This window comes from Epinephelus fuscoguttatus, linkage group LG4, assembly GCF_011397635.1.
Source record: "Epinephelus fuscoguttatus linkage group LG4, E.fuscoguttatus.final_Chr_v1".
Lineage (NCBI taxonomy): Eukaryota > Metazoa > Chordata > Actinopteri > Perciformes > Serranidae > Epinephelus > Epinephelus fuscoguttatus.
This window is the reverse complement of record NC_064755.1, coordinates 22,254,430-22,273,009: the sequence shown is the minus strand read 5'-3', so window position 1 is coordinate 22,273,009 and position 18,580 is coordinate 22,254,430. Positions and strand designations below refer to the sequence as shown.

The 18,580-nt window shown below is 40.7% G+C and overlaps 2 protein-coding genes across 4 annotated transcripts; one reads left to right on the top strand and one right to left on the bottom strand.

The window, feature by feature from the left end:
• Positions 1-222: 222 nt before the first annotated feature.
• On the bottom strand, positions 223-5,120 carry pdp2 (putative pyruvate dehydrogenase phosphatase isoenzyme 2). Its single transcript, XM_049574716.1, has 9 exons — positions 5,012-5,120; positions 4,119-4,254; positions 3,791-4,009; positions 3,466-3,585; positions 3,082-3,368; positions 2,827-2,932; positions 2,493-2,729; positions 2,085-2,384; positions 223-1,122 (listed from the first exon to the last, which is right to left on the bottom strand). The coding sequence occupies exons 2-9, from the start codon at positions 4,197-4,199 to the stop codon at positions 847-849; spliced, it is 1,626 nt and encodes a 541-aa protein (XP_049430673.1). The 5' UTR covers positions 4,200-4,254; positions 5,012-5,120; the 3' UTR covers positions 223-846.
• Positions 5,053-16,337, top strand: terb1 (telomere repeat binding bouquet formation protein 1). Of its 3 annotated transcripts, XM_049574715.1 has the most exons (21): positions 5,061-5,989; positions 6,131-6,241; positions 6,473-6,604; positions 7,230-7,361; positions 7,543-7,603; positions 7,734-7,852; positions 8,016-8,144; positions 8,274-8,426; positions 8,526-8,657; positions 8,839-8,964; positions 9,583-9,725; positions 9,825-10,165; positions 10,261-10,331; positions 10,444-10,503; positions 10,951-11,187; positions 12,466-12,540; positions 12,699-12,749; positions 12,850-12,891; positions 13,928-14,004; positions 15,093-15,248; positions 15,687-16,334. In XM_049574715.1, exons 1-21 carry the CDS (start codon positions 5,953-5,955, stop codon positions 15,717-15,719), a joined length of 2,418 nt encoding a protein of 805 aa, XP_049430672.1. In that variant the 5' UTR covers positions 5,061-5,952; the 3' UTR covers positions 15,720-16,334. The 3 variants fall into 3 exon arrangements, with proteins under 3 accessions (XP_049430670.1, XP_049430669.1, XP_049430672.1); XM_049574712.1 differs by having other exon boundaries at positions 5,056-5,989; positions 8,274-8,657; positions 15,687-16,336; XM_049574713.1 differs by lacking the exon at positions 12,850-12,891 and having other exon boundaries at positions 5,053-5,989; positions 8,274-8,657; positions 15,687-16,337.
• Positions 16,338-18,580: the final 2,243 nt, after the last annotated feature.

Here is an 18,580-nt window from a genome sequence, read left to right as displayed (position 1 = left end):
TCCTGTGAGTACTAATGTTTACATAACACTTGAAGATCAGATTGACTCCTGTGACACTCAGCACTTGCAGTTTATTTTGAAAACTCTGTTTCTCACACAGCTTTAAGTGTCAAACTCAAAATGTTCTGTATGGTGGGCTCTGTATGTAATTTTATTTCATTCACTTTTCAATCCAAATGTCTCTGTGATTAAAAACACACAAGCCAAACCAAATTATTTCTCAATTGTTTATTATGAAGTATTTGCACCTTTGCTCTCACTGAGTGGAGTGTCGACATAAATACATCTTACAGCCACACTGGAGACAGTACATTTACACAATGTTAAAACGATACTTCAGAGCTTACACTTGGGTCATGTAAACAGTCACGTCACAGATAGATTGTCCAAAGCACAGTTTGCAAGGGAAGTAGAAACACAATTCCAGACAAGGAACAAAGTGAGTGTCTTCATTATACTGTAGCATTTTAACTGCCAACATTCAACATGCAACTCAGGTGATATCTATAAAAAGTCCATCATGAATACATTAAATGATCAAAAGCTTTCCTTCACAAAGTCTGAATTTTGACCTGATAAATACTATGAATGTGTAACACGTGTTAAGTTTATGAAACAGTGGTTCCTTCCATGTACTTGTGTACTTTCACATAATAAAACACTGAAAACTGCCCTTTTATTTATAAATATTTATAAATCAATGTGTGTAACAGGTTGTGATGATCATCCCAAAACATCCAGAAAATGACAGCCTTGGGGAAATGTTTGCAATGAGATGAACAGAGCTGAATACTGTGTTTCTTTTTAAATCTCGTCCAGCCGTAGTAAAAAAAAAAAACCCCTCTGTTAGCTTTGTTGATGTCTGGCCAGATCAGAGTTTAGATACACTACAGTAGCTGTGATATCGTCCCTGTACATCCTAGCCAGGTCCTCTGGCAAAGCCAGCAGAGAGGACAGTCTCTCTTGGCACAGTTCTCCATACTCCCCAGTGCCAAGAGCATGTCTGATGAGGTGTGTGGCAGAGTTGGTGTCCAAAGCGGGGGAGGCACGGGCCCGGCGCTTCAGCAAGAGTTCATGGATTTGGCCCAATTTCATCTGCCTCTCTGATGGAGAGACAGGAGCCTGGAAAAAATAAGAACAGGATAAGGTTTCAGGATAAAACTCTAAGGGTTAGGTTGAAAACTGCTGTTGCTGTCAATCAGGAGAATAACAATACATGTCATTTACGCCTTGTTTCCACCAAGCAGTCCGGTTCGGTTGAGTTGAGTTAAATTCGATACACATTAGAGCGTTTATTTTTGCTTTTCCAGCATCAAAAGTTGTGGATGGTACCAGGAACTGCTACATACCGTCCCGTTTTTTCATTACCCCTCTGTTAAGCTACCTAGCACACTAATCCAAACTAAGGCCCTGTTTAGACGACAACGGTTTCTCTAAAAACGGAAAAGTCTGTCATTTGCGTTTTAAAAAACTTCTGCATTTATATGACAACGTTATTGAAACGATCCCCGTTCACACAGAGCCGCAAAATCTACTGGAAACGCTGTAGTATGCATGCCAGGCCAATGGGTGGCAGTGTAAATTTGCAAAGCAACACCACGGCATGTTCGTTTTCAGGCACCCCAAAACACCTCTGTTGTGTAAACGATCGGCCAAAACTCAACTAAAGTTTACCGTTTTCAGTTGAAATCGTCATATAAACAGGACCTAAAAGGTGAAGCTAGAGACACTGCAGTCAGCTGACTCGTAAAGAGAATCATCACTCACATAGGCTTTGATATAGGCTCATATAGGACTCAATGCACTAATTTTACATAGGTCACTGATTTGACAGAGACTCTTAGGTCCAAACGCTCTTTTTTGTTCTGAAAATGTAAGCCTGCAACCCCCGTCTGTGGACAATCAGGAAGGTGCAGATGTTCTGCTGTAGCACCAGTGAAAAGGAAATACAATGAGACCTGGATGGAGCAGTGAAAACGACTATTGCAATCTGGTAACATGTCTGTACTGGTTATGTGCAGGTTTTAAGTTTACTATACTCAAAAGTGTTGATGGAAAGGCAGCTTTTCATTCAACACACACACCTGTAGGTGAATCCCACTCAGATGCTCTCCAATGAGTCGTACAGCTTCCTCGCTCCCTAGTTCATCCCACAGTCCATCAGTTCCGAGGATCAGGAAGCGGTCCTGAGGTCTAAGCTTGTGATAGGTTATCTCAGGTGACACATCCAGATAGGGCGGAGTTAGGTAGTTAGGTGGAGTGTACTGGTACAGGTTGAGAGAGTCCAGGTCCACTCCGGATTCCAGGCTGCTTAAAATGCTCTGCTGCAACTCAAGGCTCCACTTGAATCGTACGTCACCGAATGCACGCAGGGGCATCAGAACCTGACAGCACGATAATGAAAGTTTAGGACTAGTGACTTATTATTAAAATTCAGCAGTCAATTCATTGTTAAGTGTTTGTTAGGTGTTATGCCAATGAAGAACTCCCACCCCAAGCAGCCTGTCATCTGTGACCACTGTGTCTCTCTCCGAGGGCGGGTGCTGGGCCTTGATCCGCTCCATCTCAGCTTGGTTCTGTGAGTTGTGGTCCTGGGAAAGGGGCAAAGCGCTCCATGAACCGTCCTCCTCCAGCACCCCTACTACTGCTCGGCAGTCACCAGCATTAGCCACGTGGATCCCTTCTGTGCCAACATAAGCCACACAGGCAGTGCAACCAGAAAACGCAACCTGGACAGATGATGATGTGTGGGTATCATCACTGTGTGAAGTTAAATACACTGAAGCAGCATAAAACAGTAAAAAAATAAAAGTTTTATCTTATTACCTGGATAGCTGTGCTTTTCATCAGGTCATTGGAAAGAGGGACTTGAGCCTCCAAGGAGATGTCAGCGTCAAGTCGTTTAAAAGCACGGTCCATTGCATCCACAGGACTAGAAAAGGAGGAGAAGGAAATAATTTGCCATTACACTGATTACACTTACAGACCCGTTTGTGATTTACTATGCATATTTTCATGTGCACCTAGCTCCTGCAATGTACAATATAGGCGCAGGGGATTACCCCATATCTTTGTACCTACATCATGCCTTCACCGTGTTCTCCACTGTCCAGTAATTCTTGCCAGAAGACTCTGAGGTGGTCGATGTACAGGGAAGCAGATTCACGGTAATTAAAGTCTGAATGGTGTTTGTGCCACTGCAGGATTGGAGGAACAGGTCTGCCATGCTCCATGCATTTCTCAAGCTCCTCCAGGCTCTGCTTTGACATCATTGCTACAGCAATGTAGTACAGCAGACGCTCACTGACGGCCTGGGCACATGCCCAGCCCCCATGGCCGTCAAACACTCCGAAGAGCATACCCCTAGACTGTAAAGGATAAGAATAATTACATTAATTCTTACAAGAAGAGGGAGAGAAGTGGGGAGATGGATTGGATTACAGACAGAGGGGAGAAAATGCATACCTGTAAGCAGGTGGCTGCACTGCGACGGTCCTCATTAGGTGTGTTAGCAGCCAGCTGGTTGCTCTCAAACTTTTTGACAGCACTGAGTCCCCTGCCATCAAATTCTGGCACACTCACAGTCTGAGACACACATGCACATACACGCAGATGTACGGGGTTACTCAAAAACTTCAAAGATATTCTACATGTAATACTTACCTATCTAATTAGACTGAAAAACTAGTCCATTTACCCTACTATGACCTCAGAGACATGCTTGGCCACTGTGTGTTTTTATATTGATCAAGTCTTTTCAGATAGGTCTACTTTCAGGGACTTCCATTACCTGCTCATTGGATCGTAGAATACTGTTGATTTGGACCTGGCTAAGCTGGAAGTCTAGGTCCTGACGAGTTGAAAGGTGGCGCTGCCCACTTTGAGACCAATTTCCTGACTCCTCACCAGTAAAGCAGAGCTGGTCTGGTCTGGAGGTAGCCCAGGATGAGAAATGACATTGGTGGGCTGGTCGAGGCTGAGAAGACGAAAATGCTACAACGTTGGAATACTGTATGAAGAAAAAAAAGATTGATGCCAGCATTAGAATGGGATATACAGTAAATAAAACTGAAAATAATAATCAAATACTTGATCAAGAAGTCAATCAGGGTTCAAACCTGGAGTACGGCAGCAGAGGAAAGTGTTAATGTGTAGCTTGAAGCTCTTTGAAGGATGCTGGCGCACACACGTCCAGACATCTCTATTGATGCAACACTGTTGGTATGGTGTTGTATTACTTATTCACCCAAATGTCTGTGTCAAAGGAAAAATGAAATTAGTTATGTATGGTGATCAGAGTGTTGCAGATACAATTAAGTTAAATTAAACACTTTTAAAAACCTTGTTATACCATCTTATATGAAATTTAAGACCAAACCTGCAATGGAAATACATAGTATACAAATATCTGTGTGTGTGTGTGTGTGTGTGTGTGTGTGTGTGTGTGTGTGTGTGACACATGTGTACGTGCTCTTTCCAAGTAAACGCACTAATGTCAGTTCAAAATGAACAGTAATGACAACAATTGGGTAAGTTTAGGTTGAATGTATTTCATATAAAAAGAAAACGTAATACATATTAGACATATCAAGACATTTTAAGAACCTGTAGACACCCTGGATACCAACACGACTGTTATGAATATAACCAAGCAGCTAAGTCACTGTAAAAAAGATAGCAAGCGAGTGAGATGTTCTGTTAGCCTGCTTAAAACTAAAACTAAAACCATACTCAAGTTGTTATGACCGTATGCCGATATAGAGCAGCAGACTTCTCGCTATCACATTTAAGTGGCGTTAATATGTGCAAGCTAGCTGGGTAACATTAAAGTTATCAACATATAAAACGCTAAGTTAGCTTGCTAGGTTAGCTGGCTAGCTTCGCTAACGTTTAACGTATGAGGCGACTATAGTCATCTCAAAACCTTTAGTTGAGCTAAATGGACACAGATTTATTTGGTTCATACATTCAACATCACGCTGAATAAACACTTAATGGATTTAATACTTACAAACTTTGTGAAATTACGAATGAAGCGATGTCCCTCGACAAACTCTATACATGACAGCCATAGGTAAGGACGTGTGACGTTGACATCTGACGCACTGTTGTAGTTCTTGCTGGACGCATTTGGGGGGAAAAGGAAAGTGTGTGAAAAACATTGTAGGAAAAGAAGTACAATAGACGATCTTTGTTTTAGACACAGCGCTTGACCTAACAGGTCGTATCGTCAGTTAATGTAATTTTAGAATAAAATTGTAAGTTTTAAGGCGATATTTCGGTTTCAAGTTAGTTTTATTACTTTTCAATGTAAGTTTTGTTCCGTTAGCGTCATACTTGGGAAATACTGCGGAATTGCAGGTGCTCATTTTGTGTCTATTTGGTAATTAACTGACTACAACACACTGGAAAGTTAAGTTAGCAATTGCTACATGGTATATGTTTGCTGGATTTCAGCTAAATCATGGTGTATACTCAGACACACACCTAATATTACAAGTCCATCACTTGTACCTAAATCCATCAGTCTATGGGCCACACCCCGTTTGTTACCATGGTAACGTGATGTGCCACCGGTTGAGAGACAAACGCAGTTTAGCAAACATGACTAACTTTAACATCTTGTTTTCTCACCTTAGCCTACCCTAACCTTTGTTCAGCGAGGACTAGAGATGTTATAACTTAACGTTAATACTCCTGAAGCAAATGTCCGGACATTACTTTGAAGAAAAACCGAACTCTGACGAAGCGGCTGGCTTTGCCGAAGCTAACCGTAGTTTGAATTTTTGTTAGCTAAGCCGGCTAGCTAGCGAGTACTAACATAGCATGTCCCATTGTTACCGCAAAATAACGTAATACTATTCTTGTAATTTTGAGTTGGCCATACTGTCTCTTTGTGGCATGTAAGCACTGTAAAAGGCCTCTAAACTACTGAGTCATTGCAAGAGTAAAATGGATAAGACAGGGGCCTGCAGCAACAGCCGAAATAGTAAGTGTCACTGATGCCAACTCCAGATGTGAACATTTTGTTCAACGTTATGTGTTTGTAGATGCGTCTGGGTAATGTAATACACATTTTAAAATGTCTATTAATAACGTGGCCTTGTTGATTTCATTATTCTGCTTTCAGCTGTAAGGACAGATCTCAGTTTGCTGCTTGAGTGTCTGAAGTTTCAGATGAAATGTCCTGATCTACAGAAACAAGCTCTTCTCACCATTCACTCAATTTGTGAAAGTAGAGGTAAATGTGAATCATCAATGACAAAAACACACTATGTCCACGCCTTTAACCATCTCCTGCACACACTTACCATCTCCTACAGCCCTATCACACTGGTCACGTCTCGCTGACTAACAACTTACATTCTAATAATTGAAGTCAGTGATGCGTTTACATATTCAGCATAACACATTGATACATTTGATGATAGATTTCCACTGCCTGTTTCACTTTAAATTTCCATTATTTCAGAGGATAATGTGGACCTGTTGCGGGAAATGGGAGGAGTGGCATTTGTGTACAACCTCTCCAAATCCAGTATTGTTCGCTCAGATGTTAAAGAGACTGCACTCTTTACGCTTGGCACGTTAGCCGAGGCCAATGGTAAGCGTGTGTGTGTGTGTGTGTGTGTGTGTGTGTGTGTGTGTGTGTGTGTACATGTGTGATAGCTGCTGAATCCCAATTCAGGGGCGTATCTTGTGAAGGATGCAGTCCAAAAGAAGTCATGTCCTTTGCAGCAGTTTAAGTCTAGAATGAATATGCACGTTGTCCCCAAATGAGACAGTCCAGACTTACAGGGACCAAAACTATGGATGCATTAAGTTGGTTATTTTCAACTTGTAAGTTTGAAAATTTTCAGGTTTACAGGCAGGAAATTGCCCCCAAACAGGTTATTAAGTGGTAAATATCAATGAGAAAGATGGGCACAAACAAATAATAGATAAATGGAAAACACTGTACTTTGTTTATGTTATTATTTTTCATTTTTCTGTAGATTATGGAATACTGAACGCAGCTAATGACACACATAGGATAACTTTGTCACCTTGTCATGACATATATAGCATATGTGTAATTTATTTAGGTATACAGCAAACCTATGTACAGTCGTCATATGTAAATAACGTCACTGTATTGGTGTAATGTGTTATTTTCAAGTGTAAGTTGTTTTAGAGTAAATGGCAGTTTTATATATTGATAATATACTATTTATCTTTCCTTCCTTTAGTGTATTGCAAGAATTCTCTGTGCAGAAAGGAGACATTTGAAGACCTTGCTGATATGATGATAAAAGAAGACATCCCAGTGACACAGAAGAGAGTGTCTGTCTATTTACTGTCTGTGTTGGTAGCGAACAATAGTAAGATCAAGGCTACTCAACTGACATCATGAGTTCAAGCTACACGATCAGTTGTCTCATTGATGTGATGTTTTTTCTGTCACTTCGCATGACATGTTATTTGTTTAGTTATGAAAGCCATTTTATATATGTGGAACAAAATGTTCAGTAGTAGCTCTCACGTGTCTGTTTGCTATTGCAGAATCAGGACAGACTTTAAGCCAAACCACTGGCTGTCTGGATATTCTACTGGACCTCTTTAGGTACTTTGCAATTCTAAACAGCAGTCATCTGTCATGCCAAGTTTACATAGGCTTGACAAAAATTGTATGAAATAACCTGTCATATAAGCACACACGTATAAGTTTAATAGTACTGTATACATTTTTGCAGGACCACTTCCCCTCTCTGCACAGAGGCTTCTTTGAGAGCAGCTAATGCTACTCAAACCTACCAACTTTGGGCATCTGTGTCTAGTGCTCTCTGTGGATGTGTCAACAACCCTCAGAATGGTAATGTCATCTGTGTATTTGTGCTCTATACTCAACAGTTAATATGTAAAACATTGATGCTCTTGACATTCAGGAAATTACTTTCAAGTAGTCAAGAAAGTCAAGTCTCTATCTGGATTAAGAGCGAAAACTGTTTTTCTTAGTTGCGTCTCTTGTCTTCCAGAGGATGGTCAGCGTATTTGTGTATCAGCCTTTCCCATAATTAAAGTCTGGCTTCAGCAGATTGATATGCCACGAACTGAGATTTTTCAGCCCATATGTTCCTTCATAGCAATGACAGTGGCCAACAACTGTAAGTGAAAGGGGCAGAATAGCTTGTGCTAAACTTTTTGAATTTTTTATTTTTACGTAAAACATTCAAACATCTGGATGCTAAAATCCAAATAATTAAATGCTCATCACTTTTTTTTTGTTATTGCAGCCTGTGTTCAGGAGAGTTTTTCCGCCTCAGGGGGTCTGGATACTCTCACTCTTTCACTGGTTCGCCTGGCTTCTGCAGCAGGCACAAGCTTTTTGTCTTGCCAGCTTTCTGTCACAATATCCAAGACCTTGTCCGCTTGCATCACAGAGAACTGTGAGTATCACTCTCAAAAACACATATACATATATGTTAACGGTTCACTCAGACAAATAAAAAGTGTGTCCGTTTCCATTAACAGTCTATTCTTTCTAGCTTCTCTGGCTTCGGGTCTGGCTCAGTATGGTGTGGTTTCTCACCTCTTCTCCCTGCTGGTGAGCCCACACCTGGACCCAGAGGACAGGCTCTCAGTTTTACTCACCCTGGGCCACTGCACCGAGACCTCTGGTAAGACTGCACAGTCGTGCTGGTGGTCTTGGATTGTGTTTCCACTTTATATTTTGAACATTTCAGAGAATTTCAGCCACTATTCCTCAACAGTTTTCCTTCCCTTGAGAGTACAGCTTGGATATTTATGCTATTCGTGTCTTTTTTTTTTTTACAACTGTGTGTTTCTTCCTGTCTGTAGAGGAGCACCAGTCCCAGTTGGTGCAGTGTGGAGGCCTTCCCCTCATCATAACCCTCCTCACAGAGGATACAAGTGAGGAGGTTCGGAAGGCTGCTACATTCATATTGCAGACCTGCAAAAAGGCCAGTAAGTCATCACTGTAGGCTCAAAGCCACTCTGATATTGTTATTTAACACTGATACACAAGGAATGCAAGTGCTTCATTTGTGCCATGGCAAAAAATCACTTCTTTCTGTGTTGACATGTATAATGGCAAGCGTGAATTTTACTTTTGAAACATTATATAACCTAAATGTTTTCTTTCTTTTGCATATGAAATAAAAACAGATATTGGAAAGCATCAAATGGCTCAGTGTTGGAGTTGGAAATTAGCACCAGCCACCAGCCAAATGCTGGTAAAATATGCAAATGCATGCTAGATTTGCTTCACTCACCAGCCAAAAAAACAGTGGTAGTCTTTTCAGTGGCTGGTAGGTTTTGGAATCCATGAGCCACAGTGGCAGGTGGACAAAAAAGTTAATTTCCAACCCTGCTCAGTGTAGCAGTGTGGTCTTGAGGCAGTAAAGAACATGGTTAATTTCTTCTCTAAGCCTGTCTGTGTGGAATATGGGTGTTACAGCAGTGTTATCAAATCAAAATTAAATTAAATCAAATGAATAAAATAGAATATGTGATTAAACAACATGTGAGTTGAATGCAGAATATGTAGTTCTCATAATTACTTATTTGTCTTTGTCCATGAAGCCATGTCCCTTGGAGTGCCTGGTCTAATGGCGAGACAGAGGGAGGGTGACAATATGGAGCCTCTTATAAACATGGAAGGCTTCAGGAGCTCAGCCAGAGAGTTGCTGCGAAGGATTGACCTGCTAGAGAGGAAACAGGCAAAGGTCAGACATGGATTTATACACACGGCCACAGTATAAACAGCATGTAGTGTGGTGACTCATGATGTGCACTTTTGTATTTGTAAATTTGTAAATTTTTAGGAGGCTGAGGATGAGCAGGAAGACACAGATCTATTAACTCTGACCGAAGGACTGGGCATGCCATCTCTCCCTGCAGCATCACCTTTGCCTCTGCAGCAGGAGAGCATGAAAACCATTCCCACAGAATACAGACAGAACAACACAGTTAAGCATGTAGAAACAAGGGATGGCAACAACAATAAACTTCAAACTGTCAGAAACGTGATCAAGAAGAAGAGTGACAATAAACTCAAAACCAGTGGTGGGAGTGTGTGTTGTTCAGTGTGCAAAGGTACTGGATTCCTAATGCCTCCCAATCTGCGACCACTAGAGGGAGCCAGAGAGCCTCACACAGAAGACAAGTCAGTAGAGTCTCAGTGTTGATTACCTCTTAATGAGAAAAACCTCTATTGAAATAATAGCTCTCACAATGACGTTTTCATCTGTTTTTGTTCAGTCAGTTGTTTATGCCTCCAGCACCAGTGAGACACAGTGTACCAACAGAAATGAAATGTACTGATGAAGAAGGTAAGAGTCATAGCTTCATGACTGTAACATACTTTAGCTTAGCTTTTTTTGTTTTTCAGTAAATGTGCATTTTCTAACATGCTTTTTAAAAAATGTATGTTTTTGTGTTAAGATTTGCAGGACAGTGAGATGACTAAGGAGGAGCACTCAGTCTCTACTATCCGGTGCACAGGTAGGAGAACATGATGCTGCCACTCAGTGAAATGCTTCCCGTCTTGTATTATCAAATGGTTACTGAGAGTTCAAGTGAGCTTAATGTATGGGTCAGCCTTTGTAATGCTGTCTGTCTGAAAATCTTTTTCTTACCTTAATGTGAAGAATAAAGGTGAGGTGAGCAGTACATTTTTAAAGTTTTAACAAAGTAGATACAGACATGTTCAGTTCTGTGTCAGTGTAATATTTTATTATGTGTATGTATTATTTCAAGTACTTTTGTGTTTCTTTGTCCTCTACATGTCCAGGCCTAGATTGGACACTTGGGACTGTGTAATAAAGCCATACAAATAATCACTATTATTATATTTTTGTTTCTAAATGTTGCAGGATCGATCAGTTTGGTTATTTTAAAGCCAATTTTCACAAGTGAATTCCTCGCATCCCTGTTTTTTCTGTCCTATAGGTTGTGTGTTGCCTTTTGAGGAAGTGACCAGTCGCAATTTTGAGTCTCTCCAAGGCTCCTGCCAACACAGCTGTGACATGCACAGGGTTCTCCAGGAGGCCACAGAGCGGTTTAGGACTCGTCGCTGCAACCTTCTGTTCGGGAGAGAGTACCAAGGCAACGCTGTGGAGCACACAGATCCAGACTCTGAGGGAGTTTTAGCTGCGGAGCCACAGAGAAGTAGGGAAAACTGGAGAGGTAAGAGGTGTCCACATTTGAATTAGCAAATTTATCAACGATTTATTAAAAAAGTGTGGTTCCAGTCTTGTAGTGTCTCACTCACTCACTCACTCACTCACCCACTCAGCACTTGTTGAAGCTCAGTGCTGTTTCATATATGTTTATCCCACAGTATTTCCTGTGGGTGCAGTGATAAAATAATAATAAAATAACTGCTCTGTGTGTGAGTAGTGTGAAAGGGGTTCAAGTTGCATTTTATTGTGCAACCCTGTGTTGTAAAATAACAAATAAATGAACCTTGTAACCTCATAATTAGACGGGAGTGCATGTTCCACTGAGCTTTGTCTTGGCAGTTTTTTGACATTTTATGAGTGCTCAAGTTCTACATTTTGTGACCCGACCCACTATGATATGTCTAAAGTGCTGCTGTGACATGGGTTGAGTATTACTGCGCTTGGCAAGAAAATAGAATATAAGAATATTAAAAACTGGGTGGGGTTACCCTTCAGACTTTGCCCCTAATTTACACTGCACGCTGAGTTATGGGTATTTTGCTTAAAAATATGCTACACAGAATTTTCCCAAAAACCAATATATAGACTCATAATGAAGTAAACCTTTCAGTCATCACTTATGCCACACTAAAAGTGTGTGGCAGTGTATTCTTCTGCAGAGACTCTGCCCTCTGCCTGTATTTTCTTATTTTCATCTTCTTTCCTGGACTTGGGACGTTTATGGGCATGTAGCACCCCCAGTGCTTAGGTGATGTCGAGACTTTATAAAAAGGTAGCAACCATTTGCCAGACCAAAAGCAGCAGGCATCCAAGAGACACAACGCCAAAAAACGTGAATATTATGAGGCGAAATGCCAAATGGGGATGAATCTGGGGTTGGCTTTTACTTTCATTTTTGCTGGCAAGTGTGTTTACAAATAGTAACCAACAATCCTGCGTAGTATACCTCTAACTCATTCTTTAATCGCTTGACAGCATTTAAAGTTTGCATCTGTAAACTGTGGAGACTAGTAACATCTCCTCTGAACCTCAAGATTCATGTAAAAACTTTTACAATGAATACATGAGATCATGTCTGGAGTTGATTAAATATGAGAGAACCTTTCAGACAGTAAATATGCCTCATGCATGTCGCTGTTGTTCCACACTGTTTTTATGGCACAGTTCATTTTTATTTTCCCCATCAATTATTTAATAACTGCTTTAATATCCTCAGCATGAAATACACACAATTGTCTTCAACTACTACTATAAATGTCTGATTTCTATTTCACTATAAAAGAGGTCAGCCTAACTCCCATACGTAAAGGAGCAGGGAGAGGCTGCCTGCCAGAACACCACTGGAAGAAGCACAATGGTAAGAGTTATGCAGGAAGTGGATTTTATATAGCTCTTTAACATACGTTGTCTCTAAGGACTGTAGGGAATGAGCCTATGTAGATCTAACCACTGAACTAACACACATGTACAATATGTATGTTATGTATGTATTTTGGGTGTCTTCTTCCACCACAGGCATCACTTTGACCCCAATGCGCAGAGGAGCTAAAAATGAGACAGTGACCGGTATGTACGTGACATCACACAGCAACATATCATTTGTTGTTGTCTTTTACAGTGTATTTGTCATATTTAAAAGTATTGATCTCACCACTCCTCCTCTCAGGTTCAGGCTTGATTCCGCTGAAAAGGTCTTGTCTTCCCGAAGGTAGCTATGTGATATCAGATATGCGTATTTACAGTAGATTACTTTAAGTGTGTGTGAATGTTATGATTGAGCGCCTGTGGTGGGAGCTATACTCTGCAGTGTGTTCTTGGCAGCAGACGAACCAAAGAGCAGAAGGAATGTTGAACTGCAGCCAGTGTTCTCACAGTGCAGGCCAGAGCTGGTTCAGAGCAGCACAGCTGTATTAAGCTGTTTCACACTCTGTATAGCACTGTATGTGTGTGTGCGTGTGTGTTTGAGAGAGGGAGACAGAGAGAGAGAGTTTGAAAAGGGTGTGTTCTGATGCTTTTGTATTAAGCCAGTGACATGGCGTTGAAAGGAGAGGCATTTTAGTCTGTTCCACAATATGATGCTTGTTCTGTACTTGCGTTACATCCAATGTATTGTATATGAGAAGTATATATTCATATGTTCTGTGGCTGTATTTGCCAGCAGTTGAGTTTTTCCTCCTCCTGCTTTCTAGTTTTGCAAATTCTCATGCTTTTACTCAGACATTCTGTAGCCGAGAAGTTGCTGTAGTGTTGCAACATGGGCGCAGAGGAACTGTTGTGGAGTGCAGTCTTTCCCTGCTGTCATGCTGAGATTTACTGCATCTTTATACCTCTCAGCCAAATGCATTTTCCAATGCTAACTCAGTGTGAGTGCACACTTAGAACTGGTTTTTCCTCCACTGCGCAGTCCACCTTTTCATACTCTGTCTGTTCTATTGAGCTGTTTTTATACGCCCATCTCTTTCCAATTATATTTTTATCTGCCTTAATGCTGTCTTTCCTTCTACTTCAGTCATTCTTCTCCTGGATTATTGTTAGTACGGCAGCTGTATACATAACATAACTGATAATGTAACACTGCTCTAAGGAGGAGTAGGGCAAGAAGAGAGAAGTTGTCTGTTCTTATATTAAGTCTTGGGCCAGTTGATGTGTTGTTAAGTAACAGAATGAGTTACCCAAAAGACAGCAACATCCTGGAAACCTCTGAGTCTTTCTCACACACAAACTGTTTCATGTTTCAAATACAGAAAGAAGAGGAGGGAATAATAGTGGAAATCGCGTTCTTGACGACGAGCCGAGGGCTGGCGCGGATCATTGTTCCACTGTAAGAGTTTAAAAGAATATATTGATATTTATTATATGGTCTGTCAGGTTTTCCAACTGTTTTTTGATGCTATGATTGCGTGCTGTGGTGCGTTTAAGTGGAAAAATATTTGAGGAATAAAAGGAGGAATGTACAGTGAAAAACAGGGATGGGATTTGAGAGTCATTTCCCATTCCCAGTTTCAGCTTGCCCAATTCCTGTGAATCATTATGCTCAGATGCTCCCATATATCATCGCCTGCACACCGCAAACAGTGATACTGAGATGCAAAATTGATTTAAAGTGAGACCAAATCCACCGTACAAATCAGAAAAGATGTTTGAATGTATGCCTGTATTTGATGAAACAAGAAAATCAATTGTAGGCAATGTGTGTCATTTCAGTGAAATTAAATCAACTAATTCAAAATCAACTCTAATTCAAACTCTAATTTCAAATCAACTTTAATTGAGATACACTGTGAGCAACTGGCTGTAAAGCTTAGTATGAATTTCATCATCATCATCATCATCATCATCATAACAAGTTGATAGTCAGCAGCAGAGTCTTGAAACACAGATGTCCGTGCCTCCTTGAACACACCATCAGGAGGACTTTCAAAACAATCCTTGTGACTGCAGCACCATGCAATTATAATGTAACTCTGCCACAAATAGAAATGACACAACATCAAACAAGTCTCAACACGTTCATTAGGGTACTGAAATGAGTTGAAATCAATTAAGGGCTTGAAATCAATTTAAAACTGTACGATATGCTGTGCAGAATGTCTGGGAGTAATTTATGCAATGTGTTGATAATGAGCTGAAGTGAGCAAAACCACCAGAATGCTCTTATTAACATCAGTCACATAGGCGTGTTTAACAGATGATTTTAAACAGGGAAAAATAACTGAAAACTAGCATCTATTTTATATTTTATTATTCTGATAATTAGAGCTTTAATAACTAGCCCATGTGTCGGTGGAAAAGGCAAACGCAATGTGCTGAATGATGTCAAATGTGCATCCGTGTACGTTATTTGTCCTGTGATCCACAGTCTTCTGTCCAGCTGTGTAATCTCTTCTGCCTCTCTGTTATTCTTCGTAGAAAAGGAAGAGGAATGACTTCAGCCGTGAGGAGGTAAATTACCTTCTGAGCGGAGTGAACACTTACGGCCTCTCCTGGAACTCTATCTTGTGGTCGTACCCCTTCCAGCCTGGACGCACCAATGTTGACCTGGCAAAGAAATACAGGAGGCTAATGGTAACAGTAGAACATTTCCGTAAAGGTCCAGTGTGTAGGATTTAGTGTCATCTAGCTGAGAGGTTGCAGAACTAAAACTTTCCCTGTTTGCCAAGCATGTATGAGAACTACAGTGGCCAACAAATGGTCCAAGCTAGAGCCAGTGTTTGAGTTGCCTGTTCTGGGTTTTTGTAGAACAACACGGTGGAGTGTGTGGAAGAGGACCTGTGCTTTATGTAGATATAAATGGCTCATTCTAAGGTAACAAAAACACAACGATTATCAGTTTCAGGTGACTATAAACTAATGAAAACATAGTCATGAATATTATATACCATATCTGGCAATAGATGCCCCTAAATCCTACACACTGGACCTTTATGTAAGACATTTGTTATTTTCCATCATAAATGTCACATTGCATCTAGACTGACTGCCCTATTTTTTCTTTGCCTGCAGAAAGGTAAAGCCCAGGATTCTGGCTGTGAATAATCCTGGTCCTGAGATCCTATAAATAACAGCTTCGACTCTCTTCACACTGTATTGATTGAAAAAAGAAGAAGAAGCAATATTTACTTCATATACTCATAATATATTGTACTCTCAGTATTTATAAAGACTGTTAGTTCTTGGTTAATAGTTTACACTGTTTTAAAAATAGTTTTTTTCAGTTTTAAGTGCTTTGATAGATATTGTTAATTGTTTCTTTTCGTTATATTTTTAAAAATTAAATTAGTTTGAGATTGTTACATTTCTCAGTCAGTGTCGTCTCTGTCAAAGTTGCTCTCGTATCTGAAACAGACTTTCAGAAACTTTTTTAAATTAGAAATATAGCTGCAGATGCTATTTACTTTATGTTCACAGTACAAAGTCTTAAATAGAAACCAGTGGGACTGTTTGTGAGGATCAGTTGTGCCAGATTTTAAGTGACCTTTGAAGTGTGCCCATTTCAAAATCTTGTTTTGCTGTACCACCTATTGATGAATCCTCACCACGCTGTTGCCACATGTAGGTCTGCTAGGTTTGATTGCAACAGTACAGTGTGTGGATGAGTTATGGCAGTAAAAAGGCCCAGCCCTCAACACCTCGGTAAACATTTTGTAATAGTTCTGTGTCATACCTGTTGTTTAGGGCAGGTCAGATTTGCTGTGTACCAGTTTGGAAGCGGAACACCACCCAAATTAAATATTCCAGTATGTTATGTCCATGGCCTGAGAGAGTTTGATCAATATTTGTGAACTTCAGCTTCTCTCTCTCAAAGCCAGAAAGCAGAGAAGTAAGTCTCAAACTCGGGATCTCAAAGGGCATCAAGTCTGGAGTTGCTCCATAGACCCACCCACAATGTTTGTTTTCTTTTTTACACTCAAATGAGCTTTATTCTGCTGTGGTGTTCTCAGTTGTGAAACAGAAAATGACTCAGTATACTCAGAAAATTCCTCTAGCAGCTCTCAAAGTCATCAACATCTTTCCCAATTTATTGTCAGTGGAGCAGCTCCAGATTTTATTCTTGATTACGTCACAAGTTTGAGTGTTAGCACTCTAGTTTTTTTTGTTTGACAGGGAGTTGTTCATATTTGCTAATATGTTTGAACTGTCTTAGACCATGGAAAAACATGTATGGAATTTTTAAATGGGCGCAGTGCCCCTTTAATTTATCAACGAAGCAAATAAAGTTTTTTAAATAGTCAAAATGTCCAGCAGAAATGGAAATGGTACATCTAATTGGATGTGATGTTACGTTTGAGCTGTTACTGTAAATTCAGCTCTATAGTGCACCATTACTTTGGTTATACACACATTGCTTATTTCTAACAAGAACATACTTTAGGAAAACAAAAAAATAATGCAAATAAGTTTCTGCTCAAACCTTTAAAAAACAAACACGGTGTGTGCGTTCCTTCCCTGACATACAGTGTAATATTTTCCTTGTTTTTGTGCTCTGGCCTTTGGAGACCATAGTAGGGCAGGAAATCAACATCAAGAGGGGGAGGCTCAAGTCCAGCACTTTTGTTTATTGAGCTGAAAGCCTCTGGTATGACAGGAATCACAAATAGTGCAAATCAGGCTGTTTATCTATTCTCAGTGAGCATCAAGACGCAGCTCCGTGTGCTAACTGTATCCTCCACTAAAGGCCAGCTTGACTGAGATCACTGTCTAAAGAGTGCCTCTCCCTCTCCATGGGGACTCAACAGTGTGTTGCCAAAATCATGGGACTTACCCTGCTGCCATGCCTCGAGGCGTAGATTAACACTAGGTGTGGCTAGACTAGACAAATGTTTGTTGGGAGTGGGACTTATGATTATGAAACTTTAGAATGCATTAAGTGATGCATGATGATTATAGATTAATTAGTGTATGTTCAAATTCAAATGGAGCAGCTCCACGTTGCACATCTTGCAGTCCTTCCCTCCGTCCTTGGGTAATAATGCTGTCACATTGGCAAGGTCAACAGTTATTTTTTCTAAGTTTCACATGTAGGCAGGATGAAGTGGCCTCTCATACCAATCCACTGACTACTCGGTCAAGATGTTGGATAGCAACGCAGTGAGGGCAGAGGGAGTGTGGTGGGAGAGGCATGTGAGGAGCAGATTTCTCATGGACTGGAATACAGTCATACTCGAGACTTTTGACCCAAGCCCCCCGAAAACCTCCTTCTTCTGGAAAGAATGTGGCTTCGTCTCTCTCCTCCCCTCTCCTTCCCCTCCCTCCCTCCCTTCCCTCTTGTCCTCTGTCCCACAAGACTGTGAGGAGGCACTGTCTCTCATGTGCGGTCTGTGTTGTGTTGGCTGGAATCTGATTTCCATATGTACACTGTGTCCCATACATGTGTTGGTGTGTTATAGAACATGCTCTGTGTCGGAGAAGACTCCAATTGTTCCAATATGTGCATTTAACAAAACCATACTCGCACTGTTGAGGCCGGCCAAGTCGTATTGTGCGTTCAGAGTGATGGGACGAGCTTACAGCTTCTGCAGCTTTTCAGGCCTCACACAGGGGTGTAGGTTTCATTTCAACATTTGGAGGGACGCATGGAACTGGGGGAGTTAGGGGGTCTGATGCCAGAAAATTTAGCGCCTGAATTTCCTGCGTTCTAGTGAGGCCTTTACACCAATTTTGCCTTTTCTGCATCAATTTATGGTGTAAATATCTTAATTTTTATCAAAATAAAAGTCCTCTGCTGCTTTCATGTTTCACTGGAGGGGACATGCATGTTCTAAATACTGAGGGGGACGTGTTCCCTCTGTCCCCTTCAATATTTACACCTATGCTTACATAACACCATCTCGCCTTTATCTTGATCTTCAACATATTCCCTCTAATTAAAGTAAATCAGGGACCATGACTATAACACA

Excerpts from the sequence above, each read along its gene's own strand:
- pdp2 (XM_049574716.1), bottom strand. The coding sequence starts at position 4,199 with ATGTCTGGACGTGTGTGCGCCAGCATCCTTCAAAGAGCTTCAAGCTAC. Across the intron at positions 2,933-3,081 it reads GAACACGGTGAAGGCATGAT|TCCTGTGGATGCAATGGACC; the intron begins GTAGGTACAAAG and ends CTCCTTTTCTAG. Across the intron at positions 2,385-2,492 it reads CAGATGACAGGCTGCTTGGG|GTTCTGATGCCCCTGCGTGC; the intron begins GTGGGAGTTCTT and ends TCGTGCTGTCAG.
- terb1 (XM_049574712.1), top strand. The coding sequence starts at position 5,953 with ATGGATAAGACAGGGGCCTGCAGCAACAGCCGAAATA. Across the intron at positions 6,605-7,229 it reads CACGTTAGCCGAGGCCAATG|TGTATTGCAAGAATTCTCTG; the intron begins GTAAGCGTGTGT and ends TCCTTCCTTTAG. Across the intron at positions 12,892-13,927 it reads AAGGTCTTGTCTTCCCGAAG|AAAGAAGAGGAGGGAATAAT; the intron begins GTAGCTATGTGA and ends TTTCAAATACAG.